General features: G+C 38.0%; 3 protein-coding genes across 3 annotated transcripts; all 3 read right to left on the bottom strand.

The window, feature by feature from the left end:
- Positions 1–226: 226 nt before the first annotated feature.
- Cbr-crm-1 lies at positions 227–4,341 on the bottom strand (the record flags this gene model as incomplete). Its single annotated transcript, XM_045237630.1, has 12 exons — positions 227–326; positions 442–534; positions 581–702; positions 751–1,307; positions 1,374–1,718; positions 1,764–1,933; positions 2,168–2,258; positions 2,308–2,567; positions 2,611–2,896; positions 2,944–3,324; positions 3,795–3,906; positions 4,204–4,341. 12 exons carry the CDS (start codon positions 4,339–4,341, stop codon positions 227–229), a joined length of 2,655 nt encoding a protein of 884 aa, XP_045094009.1.
- Positions 4,342–8,997: 4,656 nt separating this feature from the next.
- On the bottom strand, positions 8,998–9,192 carry CBG27078 (the record flags this gene model as incomplete). The annotated part of the gene is made up of 1 exon (XM_045237629.1): positions 8,998–9,192. The coding sequence occupies one exon, from the start codon at positions 9,190–9,192 to the stop codon at positions 8,998–9,000; it is 195 nt and encodes a 64-aa protein (XP_045098897.1).
- Positions 9,193–13,841: 4,649 nt separating this feature from the next.
- Cbr-arx-2 lies at positions 13,842–15,721 on the bottom strand (the record flags this gene model as incomplete). Its single annotated transcript, XM_002637041.1, has 7 exons — positions 13,842–14,015; positions 14,302–14,441; positions 14,643–14,931; positions 14,980–15,141; positions 15,196–15,453; positions 15,502–15,612; positions 15,674–15,721. 7 exons carry the CDS (start codon positions 15,719–15,721, stop codon positions 13,842–13,844), a joined length of 1,182 nt encoding a protein of 393 aa, XP_002637087.1.
- Between the last annotated feature and the right edge of the window lie 204 nt (positions 15,722–15,925).

Below are 15,925 nucleotides of genomic sequence, written 5' to 3'. Positions count from 1 at the left end.
AATGTTCAAAATAACTGTACAAGACAACGGATGTGGAGAGGGTCTGATAGGGGCGGAAAAGCTTTTTTTTCAGTAAGAAGGGGGCTGAGATGACCCGCATCGTGATTTAAATTTTTGTGGATGAAAAGAGACGGAGAAAAGAGTTTAAGAGGGGGGTTTGCGAGTGGTTTGGACCCGCGTTGAAATGAGGAAATTGGTATTAAGAAAAAAAGGTGATTAGACACGATTACACCGGATACCGATGCTTCGGTGTCAATGGTTGTGTATCGGAGATGGGAACATGACCAGAAGAAGAGATTGTAGATGGGGCTGTCGACGTGTCACTCCTTAAATAAAAACCAAATTGACTATCAGAAGCTTCTGCAGAAGTATCAGTTTTCAAGCATTTTTCGTCAGTTAGAAATTCGAAACTTTTAAAAGATTACAGTTCAAAAAACTAACATTGTAGAGAGTAAACTATCAGATTGGTCATCTGAATTATGAGAGTCGTGTCGGATGTGATTAGCTGTCGCCTTCAGAAACTCTTCCCCACTTCTGAAAAACCAATATTTGTTTTCAAGAATAAAGCATCAGAACTCACTCGTCTCTCGTATCCTTCCAATCCACTAATCTTGGCATCGATCCAATTGTTTTCGATGCGGAGAGTCTTACTGTCGATGTTCCTCCCGATGCGATTTGGCCCACTTCGTTGAACTTGTGTAGCTGAAAAACATTATAAGTTTATTTTTTCCGAGATTCCAAAAAACAAGCCTTATTGCTTTTTCTACTCCATTTGTAGAGAAGCATGAACACAATGATTAGGGCAACGACGCTAAGCGACATAAGAGAGACTACGATCAGAGACGTGGCAGAGCTTCCACTTCCATCATCGATTTTTGGACCGAGTGATGTTGGGAAAGCTCCCGAACCATTACCGTATCCATATGGACCCCACTTAGCATCTGAAATTGTTAGTTTAGAAAAAAAGGCTGCACTAGAAGATTCTGTACCTTTGCATAGAGGACAACAATGTCCTTCAATGGGAACTGGATCATCACAATGTGGGCAAACCATTTGACGACAGACAGTTTGCCCGCCAGTCACACATGAGCAGTTCGAGCATCTTCCATCTTGCCACTGTTCCCCAATCGAATAAACGGATGACTGATAAGAGCATACAGCAGAAGTAGAAAGAGCATCGGAGCACACTGGACAACACTTTCCTTTGATGACGAGTGGATTTCCACGACATTCAAGGCTATCGTCACAAGCTTCTTTATAGCAATCAGCAGATCCTTCAGCAGAGCAAACACATGATGTACAGTCATCTTGACGCCAAGAAGAGCCCGTAATTGTATAAAGCTGATATCAGAACACAATGGTTTTAGACTTACCAACGATATGGGCTGTTCCAGAATCATCTGTACAGACAATTGTATCGCCTTTATCGTTTTTTGTATTCACTACTTTTTGTTCCGGGCACACCGGACAACAGTCATCTTCATTCTCATATTCGGGATTCGGACACGCGATTGGTGGACATTCTGTTGTTCTACAGAGGACATGTCCGACACGACAAGTACACGAAACACATGGGGCCAATTGCCAAGTTTCTCCATCAGTGAATAGTCTTCCGGTGCCTGGTGACTGACATACTGTATGTTCATGTTTTTGGGCCGCCAACGAATTACTCGATTTTGGTTTCTTTTTCTGATCCGTACACGATGGGCAACATTCTTCTGTAAATTAGGATTAGAAAAGGAAGAATACTCAAAAGAGCTTACCCTCTTTTTGCACCCAATTCTCATCAGCACAATCCGATGGTTTGGATGGACACGAAATCAGTGAACAGAATTCTTGTTTATTCTCACAGAAGCAATGTCTACATCCGTCACTCCACCATTCTCCTCCATCTCTTACGATTTGATGACCGTCGTTTGAGAACGAAATGCACCTGAAATTCAGTTTGAGATAAATGATACCAGTTGTGAAACTTTGAGCCAATTTATCTCGGTTCCTGTGAAAGATATCAAAAAGTGGTCGCCAACTTGATGTCATAATTAACATTTTGTCAGTTGAACATTTTAAATATCTTCAACAGGAAATTAGATATATGAGCTCAAAGTTGAAGGTTTGGGTGCATTCCATTAGGGGGTTTATGGTAAATGGAGATGAGAAAATGGTTTACTTTTCACTATGATACTCGGTTTGTTGCAGAGAGCCGGCTCCAGGTTTCATTGATTTTGTTGTGCTTGGCTTCTTATCCAATTTCGATGAAGCTAAAAATTCGCAATTCAATCTAAAAATCATAATTTTCTCTTTAAATACCTCGACACTTGCACAACGAACATCCCGCTGAATTCGTCTCGAATCCATAGAGACAATGCTTGTGACACTGGTGAAGAGGTGGACACTTTGAACATTTGCATACGGTGCAACCATCTTCGTCTTTTAGGTATCCATGAGCACATTGCTTTTCGCAATTCTCGTCATTCAACTCTCTACATCTTGGATTCGTAGGCACCTCATCTGGAAGACATTCACACACGTAGCACCCAATGTTGTCTCTTCGAAGGCCGTTTGCACACCTGAAAAGCATTTTATTTATAATTCATTTTTATGAATCATTACCTCAAAGAGCAAAGTTCCAGCGATGGGCAAGTTGCAGGTGGGCGAATGATGGTAGGCTCATCACAAACTGGACAACACTGTCCTTCTACTTTTCTCGGATTCTCACAATCCGTTTTGCACATGTATTTCTCACACATGTGAGCACCAAGTTCAGAGCAGGTACAGGAAGTGCAGTCATCTTTTTGCCACGTGTCACCTCTTTCCAGTTTGGTTTGATTTTCGGTCTGACATCCTAGACAAACGGGACAGCACTCTCCCGTTGGAATTCCGATCCAAGTACATTCTTCTGTAATTTTTCGAACCCTCTATTGATAAAAAAATCAAGAAACTTACGATTGATTTTTGGGCACGCCATCTTGCTGCAAACAGAAACTCCTCGAAGACATTGACATGTTTCACAATCATTAGCGTGCCAAGTTTCCATTGGCTGTCTTTCAATGTTATTGTGTTTACAGGTAGCCTTCGATTCTCCAACAATGCAATCCCACTCATCGCAACATCTTCCTGGATAGCCTGTTCCTTTTTTGATTACACTGATCACTTTTTTATTTGGACATTGAGCTGGGCGGCAGATGGATCCACGGCATTTGCATGCCTGTCTTACAGGACAACATCCTTCTTTTGGAATCATATCAGGAGGCCGGAAACTATCGGAAGGGCATGGTTCTTCATCTTGAATTATTGGAGGACAGATCACATTGTCGCATTTCTTTTCTGAAAAAAACCAATTTTGTGCGCTATGAAACTTGAAACACTATAAAATTTGTACATATTGTAAGCCGGGCGCTGTCGGGCCTTAGACGGCTATGCCATGGTTTCTTTCATAAACTATATTTTTGACCAACTAAATTGGATATAATAGAAATCGACGAGTACTTCAAAATGATACTAATTAGAAAACTGTCTAAGAACAATTACTGAGAGTCGAAAATATCGACCGCGTAGGTCAGGCGGTTTTCGGTCTGAAACTTTGTTCATAGACTAGATAAAGTTTTCTAAACAGTATTATTTTGAAGTACTCGTAGATTTCTATCATATTTTTAGTTGGCCCAAAATATTGATCCTAAAAGAAACTATGGCTTCGAAGGTTCGGAATTTGTAGACATCATCCGAATAAAAAGCAAACTTTTTGACTGTTTCAACTATTCATACATTGAAGTGATAACTTTGTGAATCTACTGTACCTTTCTTCTGGCATTCGTATACTGCACAACATTTTCCCGGAGTATCTGATCCCTTCTCTACCATCACGAGTCGTTCTTCTTTTGTACAAGTTGGCACGGACGGAACACATTTCTGTAAAGATATATCCTCTCGTTTGTATTTTGATATACTAGGAAAGATGGAGATCTCTCTTCAATTTTATGCTCTTTCTTTTATAAACTCCCCTCTCTTTCAAACAGTGGCCTCGATACGTCAATAAGTAAAACAAGAAGGAAAAAATAAGAAAGGAGAGGATTCACTAGAAAAAACGGATGGCTCTGTTCGGTTTGTGCACTCATCGGTGGGTGATGCTCGGGAGGACAAATAAAACAGTTACATTTCGACGAATCGAATGAGAGAGAAGAGTCAAGAGAAAGTGCAGTGTCTCACCTTCTGATCGCAGTGACATGTTCCTGGCTTTTGACAACAGTTTCCTGGTGTGGACGATTCGGTGATCAGCTGAGAGTCGGGAGGGCATCCTTTGTGGAAATATAGTGGACAGTTTGCTTTCAGACACTCGTCGTGCATCCTTTCTGAAAATTGGTTTCCGTTAATAATGGGGATTCAACTTGATGGTTTTTGAGAAAACTTTTGAAATACAGTATATCCTCCAACCAGGAGTCCACACAAATCGTCAACTTTGTCCTCCATTATCTCGATTTCTGTGAAAAATATCAAAATTTTGTCAACTGATTGGTGATATTATGATAAACAATTTATCAGGTGACTTATTTTTGATACCCACGACTGGAATCGAGATAATTGAGCTCAAAGTTGACAGGTTTGGATGGGCTTATATTAGACGAAGTACGGTAATTGGGATCGTTTTGAAGAAAATAGAAAGAAGTTTCCAATAAAAAACGTTTTTCTCATCCCTACTGCAACTGAATTATAGAACTTGGTTAGTTATATAAGTTATATTAACTAAATTAGAAAATAGATATTTTGGATCTAAATGATGGTAGGTCAGTGATGGTTTGTTTGTGGAATTACAGTTGTATGTAAAATTTTTCAAACATTTTTTTTCGAAAACGGACTTTAATATCATAACATCTGTTTTATTTCCACCCACTAATCATTAGGCAGATATTAATCATCCATATGGTCCTCACAACATCATCGACCCTACTACCGTAATAGTACCCGTCCATTTTTTTTCAATTATTCTCTATTCTAACGCATTCCAAGAACGACTACTAATTATAACCCCTCTCCAGATGTCGTTTTTATTTGTAACACAACAAATTGTTGCAGCAGATGCGCTCAGACCGACGACATCTTCCTATTCCCTTTTTTTCGGATCGCGTTCCCGTTTGATTGATTAATTTGACGGCTTTTTTGGTGTTGAATGAAACTGACAAAATCGACGCAAAGACTAAACGATGGGCTCATAAAGTTGATGGGTCGTACGAGGTGGCAATTAGAGGATCTTCTCAAGAAGTTGACGATTCGAATGGGACAGATTGGAAAAGAGAGTTGTCCTTCGTATGAAATAGGGCAAGCGAAGAAAAAAAAGAAGAAGAAGTAGAGGTGCCGGAAAATGGAAATTCAAAAAAAAAAGTGGCAGAATTCCCACCTAACCTTTTTTGCTCTTTTTGGTATTTGTACGAACTTTAGTCGAATAAAAGACAGTGAAAAGAGAGTTCAATTAGGATAATTATTCGCAAATAGCAACTGATAAGAATGTGTAAAATGTTAGTTGACACTAGAGATTACGGTATCTTTTGAATTTCAAACTTCAAAAGAACCGAATGAGAGAGTTTTGAACTGATGGGGAAATACACTAAATCATATGATAGGAAAAGACAAGAAGCGATATAAATTGAGCTGGATGAGAGCATCAAACACCAATAAAGAAGAAACAATGCGGTGGAGAAAAAGAATGAAGAATCGGAATACCGTCCTCCTCTCACTCACTCGGATGTCTACTTTTTGTGTTTGTTTTTCTCGCCACCTACCGGTGAAAAAACTCTCTCTATCTTTTTTCCCTCTTTCCTTGGATCATGTGTTCGGAAAAAGAGCACCCAAGAGGAGGTTATGTCCCAATGGGACAGATGATTGAAGCGACATGAAAGGGGTGAGATTGACACTGGAAACAAAAAAGAAGACACTCAAAAAAAGAAGGAGGAACAAGAAAATCTAAAAAGAACAAGGAGAATATATGTTGCAAGAATGGCCGCCCAGAGGGTCCGATGTTTACACGATGACAAACGGGCGACTCATTTCACGCCTTTTTTGGTTTTCGAGAGTGTACTCTCTTCTGAGACAATGGTCCGAAAAAGATATGTTACTTGGTTCAAACTTCAAAAGCTGAGGGTGGAATGGCTTTGAAAGGAGTTGAGGATATATCTAGCTTCCAGAACTCCTACAGTATGAAACCTTCTGAAACAGATGATTCCCGTTTCACATGCCACTAGTGGACACTAGTAGCATGTAACACGGGCAAAGGGCAATTAAGAAAGTGTAATTTTAAACTACAGTAACAAAAATAATTGTTCTCCCATTTCTCTCAAGAACCGAACACCAAGGAAATGGCATTCGGCATATGTAAACGAAGTTAACAAATGGAGACGTCGGCACATTGCAACGTCATGATTCATGTGTCACAGAAGAATAGACGTCACGGACAGTTCCTGCCGTTTGTCAACAAAACTTCCATTTTCCTGGTTCCCGCCCTCGTTTCCCATTGCCACCGATTCTTTGATTATTCTGCCCTCCCTCATTTTTCTTTTCAGTCATTTTCAGAGGAATTTTCAAGCACACCTGATCGCTCCGTCCGGTTAGAATTGACGGATGAGAAGAGGAGAAGAAAGAAGAAGACGCAGGCAATTAGTTGCATTCCCGAGCTGTAAATAAAGTGAGTAGGACAACGAGGATTAGAGCACAAAAGAGAAATCACATGGACGAAAACACGAGAACATCTGATCAGGTGGGGGATAAGCATGGGGACAAAGATGAGAAATTTGAGAAATTTTGGAGATGACATGGGTCAGTTTCAGGAGTTGGTCATGGGGAAGAATGGCAACAATAAACCATTTGTGATGCATTTTGAAACATATGCAACCTATTTCAATTCAAGATTCTAGTTTGATGAAAGTGAAAACTTCAGGAATTGAGAAATGATGTTTTCAAGTATACAAAAAAAACAAAACTCTAAAAATACCAGAGGCTCTTTTTTCTAATAAGAAGCTCAAATCCTAATCTCCAGCAGACGAGGGTCTTACAAAGAAAGAAACTCCTAATTCGGCATACTTTGCCCAGATGATTTACATCTTCTTTTGGCAGAAAAGAACTCCATGCGACACTGGAGAAAGTGGGCGGAGCCAAGGGACAACGAGAGGGAAAGAGAGAGGTTTCTTTGGCTTTTCTTCTTCACTGCGTTCTTTTTTCGCTCTGCGCAATCGGTTAGTCATTCATTCCGTTTTCGAATTTTCTACGTTTTTCGAAAGTTTCGTTTTTTTTTTGGATTCTTGATTGGAAGAAAATGAGAAGGCAAGAGAGGTTACGATTTGAAAAATATTGGCCAAGGGAAGGATAGGAATTCGGAATACGAGGATTGTTATGGTCATATGGAAAGAAGAGAGGACAGGAAAATTATAATGCTCTGGAGAATATCTTGATTCAAAAAGTTACAACATTAGGATTTACTAAGATCGCCTGGTTATCAGACAGTGCCTTATTTCCTCTAACAGAGCCTATTCGAACCGTCAACTTTGAGTTTAATTATCTCGATTCCTATGAGAGATATCAAAAATTTGTCAACAAATAGAGTATTGCTGACATTATGATAAATAATTTTTCAGTTGACAAAGCTTTGATATCTTTTGCAGGAATCCAGATAATTAAGCTGAAAGTGGGCCGATTGACTGGGTTTCTATTAAAGAAAAAAAGGTACTATCTGAAAATCCGCTAATCTTGGGTCCTATTTTTCCAACTTTGTGAATCACAATAATTTCCAAAAATTTGGACAATTAGAGAAATATACAGTATGCTTTGAATGACAGAGTGCTTTTTCAGAACTTGTTGAATCATAACTCTAATTTATAAAACGTTTTATTGAAAAATGGTTTTCATGGAAATCTAGAAAACCCCAATTTTGGATAACTTTGTTTTCAGACGGTATCATTATAGGTTTCCAGACAATACCTCCCATCTGATATATTTTTACCAAAAACAAAACCGTTTGGGATGAATTCTCAGGTAAGTCCTTCATTTTCCTGCAAACCACCTATCTGGCGGACAACAACAGAGAGGACTTTTTGGTTAAAAAACTGCGGCAGAGTGAAGTAAAGTAAATAGAAATTGTATATTCGGAGAGCAGGGTGGATTGCGTCGTCCGGGGCTTCGAGCACACACGAGAAGAAGCCTAGCACAAGAAAAACCACCATTTTGAGCAGTCGTTTTTGTTGCTCATTGGGAAAGAAGAGAATGAGAAGAATTGAAAAAAAGAAGAGGAGGGCCTATCGTATTTCAGCAATAAAATAACTTCAGTAGTAACTCTAGAGGGTCGCATCTTCCGGGCTTCCCTTTTAATTATAAAATTCATTGAAGAAACCGAAGACTGCTCTGTCTTCCGATGAAAGATTAGACGTACCTTTGCAACGACTCGATCCATCAAGATCGCTGTCCTGATGACATGAGAGGTGTGAATCGCATACTAGACCTGGCTCTCCACAAGTTTCACCGACTTGTCGAACGCAAATCTGAAGAAAAAACCTTTTTGTTTATTGTATGAACATCATAAAATAAAAATGGAGACCGCACAAGCTTTTTTAAAGCAAAGAGTGATTATTCATAAGTTTTTTTTTATTTGCACTGTTTAAGACAACTGAGAAAGACATATTCATGAAAAACTTTGAAGCCATTTGTTGGTAGAAGTTCTAATTTTATAGAGTGCTTATGAAAATCGAAAAGTGAAATTAAGATAACCTACCGTAAAAACTCTAATAGAATGGTATACCTCCACTTTGAGATCACTTATCTCGATTTTTATAAGAGATAACAAAAATCTGTAAACTGATAGTGTTGGTTATAATATCACCAAGATTTCATCAGTTAATTAATATTTGCTATTTCTTACAGAAATTGAAATAATTGAGCTCACAATCAAATCGCAAGTATAGGGTAGCTCCTAGAGTGTTTACGGTATTTTTAATTGGTGCTATTGTCTCAATAAGTGAAAATCTAAACGTCGTTTTTTTGTACATAATTCATTATTACCTTACAACAGTCACACTGATCCACTTTTATCAAATTACATCCTGAAACATCTGGACATGAATCCTTATCACAGGATCCACACAGCGGTGTCTTTTGAGTTTTTGCATTTAAAACTATGAAGAGAGAAAAGAGTACAAAAGTACATCTGGACCAATTCATTTCAACAATTCACCATAACCGCCTTATGCCGTTCTTGTGGCGGAGCCGCGCGTAATGAATTGCCGTCAAGTTCTGAAAATTTTAAGATCGATTTAAGAGAGGATGAAAACATCTATAAAAGTGTAGAGAAGAGAAAAAGAGACACAAGATTGTCGAGTCTCTCTCTGACAAATGAACTGTACCAATGTAGACTCCGCCCACAAAAAAACGAACTGCGCAGGATCTTCTTTTGGTGAAAAAGTACAAGAATCAGAGAGATTCTAGACAACGAAAGTGATCCGTCGATCGGTGAAGAAGCTGCACTGTCAAAGAGAAAGAACACAAAACGAGCAAGCAGGGAGATGAGAAAAAACGGTCTCTGTTGACATTGGGCGAAAGACAAAATGATGAAGGTGCGCGGAGAGAAATAGGTAGGAGCCACAGGAGCTCGTAGTATACCGAAGTGGCGCCGGATGGATTAGAATTGGGCAACAATAACAAGTCAGTTTAAGAAAAACACTATTTTGGAATAGTTTATTGAGAGGTTGAATACATCTGGTCACCTTAATTCGCAAATAAAATAAGGTGTATTAACAACTGGAGAAGATCTATTTTTTCTCAAAACTTTGTTTGCTCAACGACATCGAAACTAGATTTATCACAAATAACTGTTCACATAAACCTACATAGTTTTAGTTGAGCAATCAGGGACGTAGAAAACCAGTGAAGATATATGTATTCTTCATCTCATGAACCCTTGCTGTAGTAAAACATGAAGGATACGTGAGTACCAGAAATGTCCAGAATGACTCTTTTGTGAAGCGAAATCCGGTATAAAATATGTTTCTCGGAACTCGGAATATCGGAATCAGAAATGTTCTACCGTAATCCAATAATGAACATACCGCAAGCACTCAAATACAATGCCCCCAAGTCGTCAACTTTGAGCTCTTATATCGCATTCCTTGTAGAAGATATAAGAAGATGAAAATTTCAAAATTTTAAACATTCGTTTGAATAGAGCCCAGCCTACAAACTTTTCTGTTGGTTCACCGAAATATAAGGAACATAGTTATTTAGGGATTTATGTGTGAGAATTATACTTCACAAACATTTTTTGACCATTTTCATCATAAAACAATTCAATTTTGTTTTTTTTTACTTTTTTTCATAAGAAATTCAGGTCAACAAAACAGTAAAAAACTTATTGAAGAAAAGTAAAAAAAACAACAAAAATAATAACGTGAGATATATTTCCGTGAACCTACAGAACCGTTTTAAGGGCATAATATACTTTTTGATACCCCAAACGTGTTAAAACGGTTTACTTGAAAATCTTGTTGATTTTGAAATTTCTCAATGTTTTCAAAAATCAACATGATTATCAGATAATATTACAAATATGTAGCTAGAAATATTTCTTGCCTTTTTCAAAAATTCACTTTGAATCACAAAACACGATATCCTTACTAGTAAGGGAGCCCATTTTCAGAATGAAAAATATGTGGATTTCAAAACTTCACGATATTTTTCGAAAATTAGCAGATTTACGTGAACTTGATATTTTTTCGCTCTCACAAAATTCCCAAAAGCGATCTCGAGATCGCTTCTGTAGGTTCACGGAAATATATCTCACGATATTATTTTTGTTGTTGTTTTTTTTTTTACTTTTCTTCAATAAATTTTTTCTGTTTTGTTTACCTGAATTTCTTATGAAACAAACATTATTCACCTTATAAACGAGTGAAGTATCGTATTCAAGAAATTTCTGTGAAAATCTCTCCACCAGACAAGAAAAAGTTACGAATTGCCTAAAGTTAGTTTTTTCTGTATAAAGTATACATATTTTACTAAATTGCAACGAATTTTGAGACAGAGTTAGAAATTTTCAAAATTTCCCCTTCTTATATCAAAAGGTGGTCCACTGATAAAATGTTCTTCATAATATCAAAACTGTTTTGTCAGTTGACTAAATATTTATATCTTTCACAAGAATCGAGATAATTGAGCTCAAAGTTAACCGTCTGGGTGGGCTTCTATTAAAGGAAATACGGTATTTAAGTATTTTATTTCAGAAAAGAAAACAACACTTAAACATGAATCCAAAGTAAAATAAAAAAGAGAGCTACTTGTTCGGAACAATCTTTGAAATTGGAAACTTTACTTACCGTTTGGCTTGAAACTACTCTGTCTTACGAGGGTTCGAGTGTGAGGTATCATCACATGAGGCTCCGCCCATCTTTTTTCCCTAAACTCCGAGCGAAAATATAGTGCCAGAACTCTAAAAGATACAATAAGAACCACTAAAAACACCTATCATGATATTAAAATCTCAATAAAAAAGTACCTGAGTTTTGACAGTTTTGAAGTTTTTATGTGTTCAAAATGCTCTTATCAAGTAGGCGAACAACGAGGAGAAAATGGGTAAAAAAACGAGGGACTTCAGTAGATTCCTCTTTATCTTCAAAATAAACCGGTAAGGAACGGTGTGATAAAAAAAAGGAAAACTAGGTGTTTTGTTATTAGTGTGTAAGAAAAAAGAACTGAATTTCAGATTGAGAAAAAGAAAGATAGAAAATGAAAAAAGAGGTTATGATTGAAGAGAGAACGACTGGAACGGAATGCTTCTTTCAGCAAAGAAAAATTGCAGTATTTTCCTTTTGAAGTAGCTCCAAATATTACTGTGTCACTCAGAAATTCTTATTTGAAAAGAAAGAGAAAAAAAAACAGTTTGAAAGTGTTGAATAGATACTGAACTGATGATGATCGAGAGGATGATTGGCGTGAAAGGTGAGAAGATTGATTACAGTGTGTTTTGGCGTCTCGCAGTCTCTTCGGCATCTCCTTTCTGTCTTTTCTCTTATAATGCCAAACATATGGAAGAGGGGTGTGAGGAGAATTGGAATGCATTTGACTCATTTTTAGAGGTTATCAGTTGAATTCTTAACCAGCTGAAGAGCATTCTTCAGTAGCCGGAAACGGATGATGAATGGAAAAAGATAAAACATTTATGAAGCATTAAAATGGACAACAGTTTAAAATACTTTTTAACTATTAGAGATTGAGAAAATGAAGTTGAACTTGCGAATTCGATTTGTTGATCAGCTGATTTGTCACAACATCAAAAAATCTAGAAGTAAGAATTGCAAAACAAAGTGATCTAAAAATGAGAAGTATAGAAGACAAAAGGCAAACTAGTTGTAGTTGTGGAAGAAAAGGGCTCGTTAGAACCAAAAACGACTTATTTGCTTTAATAGAAGTCCACCCACGCAGTTAACTTTGAGCTCAATTGTCGCGTTTCCTGTGAGAAATTTTGAAAAGTTGATTTGTTGAAAAAATTCTGATATCTTTCACGGAAAGCGAGATAATTGAGCTCAAATTTGACGGTTTGGGTGAGCTTCATTTACAGGGAATACGTTAGCTGTAACCTGAAAAAATACTACTTTCAAGAGGTTTTTTTTCTCGATTTTTTCAATTTTAACTTTTAGGTTACTGTAGCTCTGGTTTTGAGACCTGATACCACGGTCACATGTATCTTTTTTTTGCACAACTCTATATTTCAGTTCATAAGCAAATCATTGGTTCCGCGTCACTTCGAAACTGCGACACTACGAAAACAGTCATTTCGAAACCATGGTAATACAAGCGAATGAATAAGTTTCAGACTACGAAAACAAATTAAGAGTTTTCGAATATGATTTTTTTGATAGAACACATTTTGAAATCGGAAAAGATACAAAATTTTGATTTTTTCAACATAAATTTTTTTATCTGATTTTTCAAGTTTCCGAAAGTGTACTTAAAAAGTCAAACAATTGGACCAAAACTTTAAAAAAAGACCACTGCTGCTACAGTAATCTCTTTTACCAAATGAAAAATGAATAACAGTTTTGGAATTTGAAGTCGTCAACAATAAAAAAAAACATTGGGGGATAACTAGAGGGAAGCAGTAGCAGTAGTCGTAAAAAAGTTCCAATTTGCCTTTTACACAGACGAGACCTCCCTCTCAGTTTGATAGGTTGGTCAGGCGACGAAAGGACACTAAAATGCATTTTAGAAGTACCCGTCGTCGGTGGCTTCTGACGGTTTCGATCGACCACTGATTTATGGGGGCCAATTGAAAAGAAACCCATTTCAATCAAAGTGATTGAGAAACATGGAAAACACGACTGGGGTGGGCTTATGAATCAATAGGAAACTGAACTGATGGATGGATAACGAACTGTTGCAAAATCCTCAAATATGATCAGGTAATGAGGAGAACGAGGAGGACACGGGCCTGAAGATAACGATTATCCGTTATGGTGGTTGAGTGTCCGTGTCTCAAATGCGGGTCATCACTATCGAATCATTCTTTTTGCTGTTGCCCTTTCTCTGGATGATTTCGGTTTCATTGAATGGAAAAAAAGGAAGACGACGTAATCTTAAACCAAACGTAGGAAGTGAATGAATTCAAAGTGGAAAATGTATTTACAACAGAGAATGATGGATTCGGGGGGTTGTTTGGTTTAAGAGATAATCGGTAGAATAGGAGAGTGGGGAATAGGATGCCTATAGAAAATAAATTAGGTAACATGTTAAGGAATATATATGTATGGGAGACAATGAAAAACGGGGATAAGTGAGCATAAAGCACTTCAAACAGAAACACGATTATAATTCACAACTTTTTAAGCCTTGATTCCAAGTTTGGCCATACATCTCGCGATGCCACCCTCTTCGTATTCTTTTTTCGATACCCAGAAGTCCTGATCACGATCTTTCATCAAGTTAGCCAATACAGCTCCTCCAAGGAAAACCATGTGCTTACGACTTGGAGGCGCTTCAATGCGAATTTTGAATTTCTGAAAAAAAGTGACTTGAAGATTTTTTAGTCTCATTCAAGGACGTTGCCACGCCTCTCGAAGAAGGATGTAAGTGAACACTGAAGTGATGGGGCGGAAGACATACAAAGAAGTGTTCTTTAAGGCCTCACACGAAGAAATAAAATGCATTTAGTTAACACATCATCAAATCATTTCGGACGACGGACCCCGCCATTCTTGGAATTGGAGTGGTCATCTAGTGAAATAGAAAACGGACAAAGCTATCATGTTTAAGGCAATAACATTGATTTTTCGTTAAAATTACCTGGAAAGCGTCGGTGTTTCCGTGCAACACACGATCCAAATACAGCTGTTTCAGCTCTTTCTCGAGCCGACTTGGCAGACCAGGATACATGGTCGTTCCACCAGACAAAACAATATGTTTATAGAAGTCGAGGCGAGTATCTGAAGAGGAATTGATCTTTTTTAACTGATATTATTGTTGTCTGAGAAAAAAAGGTTGAGACGCAGAGAAAAAGTAACTGCGTCTCCACATAGTTTTATTTAGGCGCGTCGCTTCGATATCCCTACCGTATTCAGACTGCAAAAAATACTCTCTAACCTTTTTTTTCTCAGACAACAATAATAGTTATAACTTTCGCATACCAATGTCACTGGCTTGAATACATCCAAAAAGTAGTTCTGAGAGGCCAGCTTTCTCTACATTGATCAAATGGGGTTGGAAGAGAATCTCGGGAGCTTCGAATCGCTCCCCACCAAGACGAATCACACGACCATCAGGCAACGTGTACTGTTGTGAGAGAACAGTCGTCTCAAGAGCCAACCGTTCTTCTTGCTCAACATCATATGCAATATAGCACAACTTCTCTTTCATTTGGCGGACAGTTTCGAAATCCGCAGAATGATTGAAATTGTATCCCCTTTGAAGGAGAAGCTGAAAATATCGTATTATTTCAAAGATTCAGCTTTAAGATGTTCCTACCTTGATCAGGTACTTCGTAATATCTCTTCCTGCGATATCCAGACGTCTTGTCAAATGATGAAGAGCGAATCCTTCGTAAACAGGGCAGATGTGGGTGACACCGTCTCCTGAATCGACTACAACACCTGTCAAAAGTCCCTGCGCGTACAGAGTGAGCACAGCCTGAAAATAGGGAACGTATGCAAATTTAAAAACTTCTCATTATCTTGCCTGGACAGCCACATAAATCGAGTTGAACCCATACTGCTCAAACATTACTTGAAACATTTTTTCGCGATTGCTGTTTGGGTTGAGTGGTGGCTCAGTGAGTAGAAGTTTGCACTCTTTCGGATCGATGTCTAGTTTTTCCGGACCGAAAGTGTGATCCCACACGTGACCCATATCATCCCAATTTCTCACTATTCCGTTATCCATTGGATAGTTGATGTCGAGCATCTGACGGAGTTGAGAACACTCTTCACCAACCATCAAATCATGAAAATGGAAAAAAATGAGCACGAGTCTTATTCTGTTAGTGCAAACCTTGATTTCAATGTTTCCAACTCTTTGCGTCGATCTCACGATGGGACGGCCCACCATCGACGGGAATATGTGAGCAGGGAAGTTGGTTCCAGCATACCCGCATTTGACAAACTACAAAGATGCTTTAGTTTTTCTTTAATTCAATGTTTAAAATAAAATTCTGAAAACTTACACCTGTTCCGTTGTCGACGACTATAACCTTCCGGCCTTGCGAGTCCATGTCGCCTGTAATGAAATGGTTGAATCGATCGTATGCTTTTCGGATGAGTCATCGCGAGGAGAAGAGTAAATAAATGACAAATTTGGCAAGTAAGTATCGATTGAATGAGCTATTTACAAAATCAAAAATATTTACCAGAAAGAAAACTTTTTAAAAGATAAACACATGTTCAATTAGGTCGTTCATCAAGAAAATATGAATTCT

The sequence above is a fragment of the Caenorhabditis briggsae genome (genome assembly GCF_000004555.2).
Source record: "Caenorhabditis briggsae complete genome, chrV, whole genome shotgun sequence".
Taxonomy (NCBI): domain Eukaryota; kingdom Metazoa; phylum Nematoda; class Chromadorea; order Rhabditida; family Rhabditidae; genus Caenorhabditis; species Caenorhabditis briggsae.
This window is presented reverse-complemented; position numbering and strand designations above follow the sequence as displayed.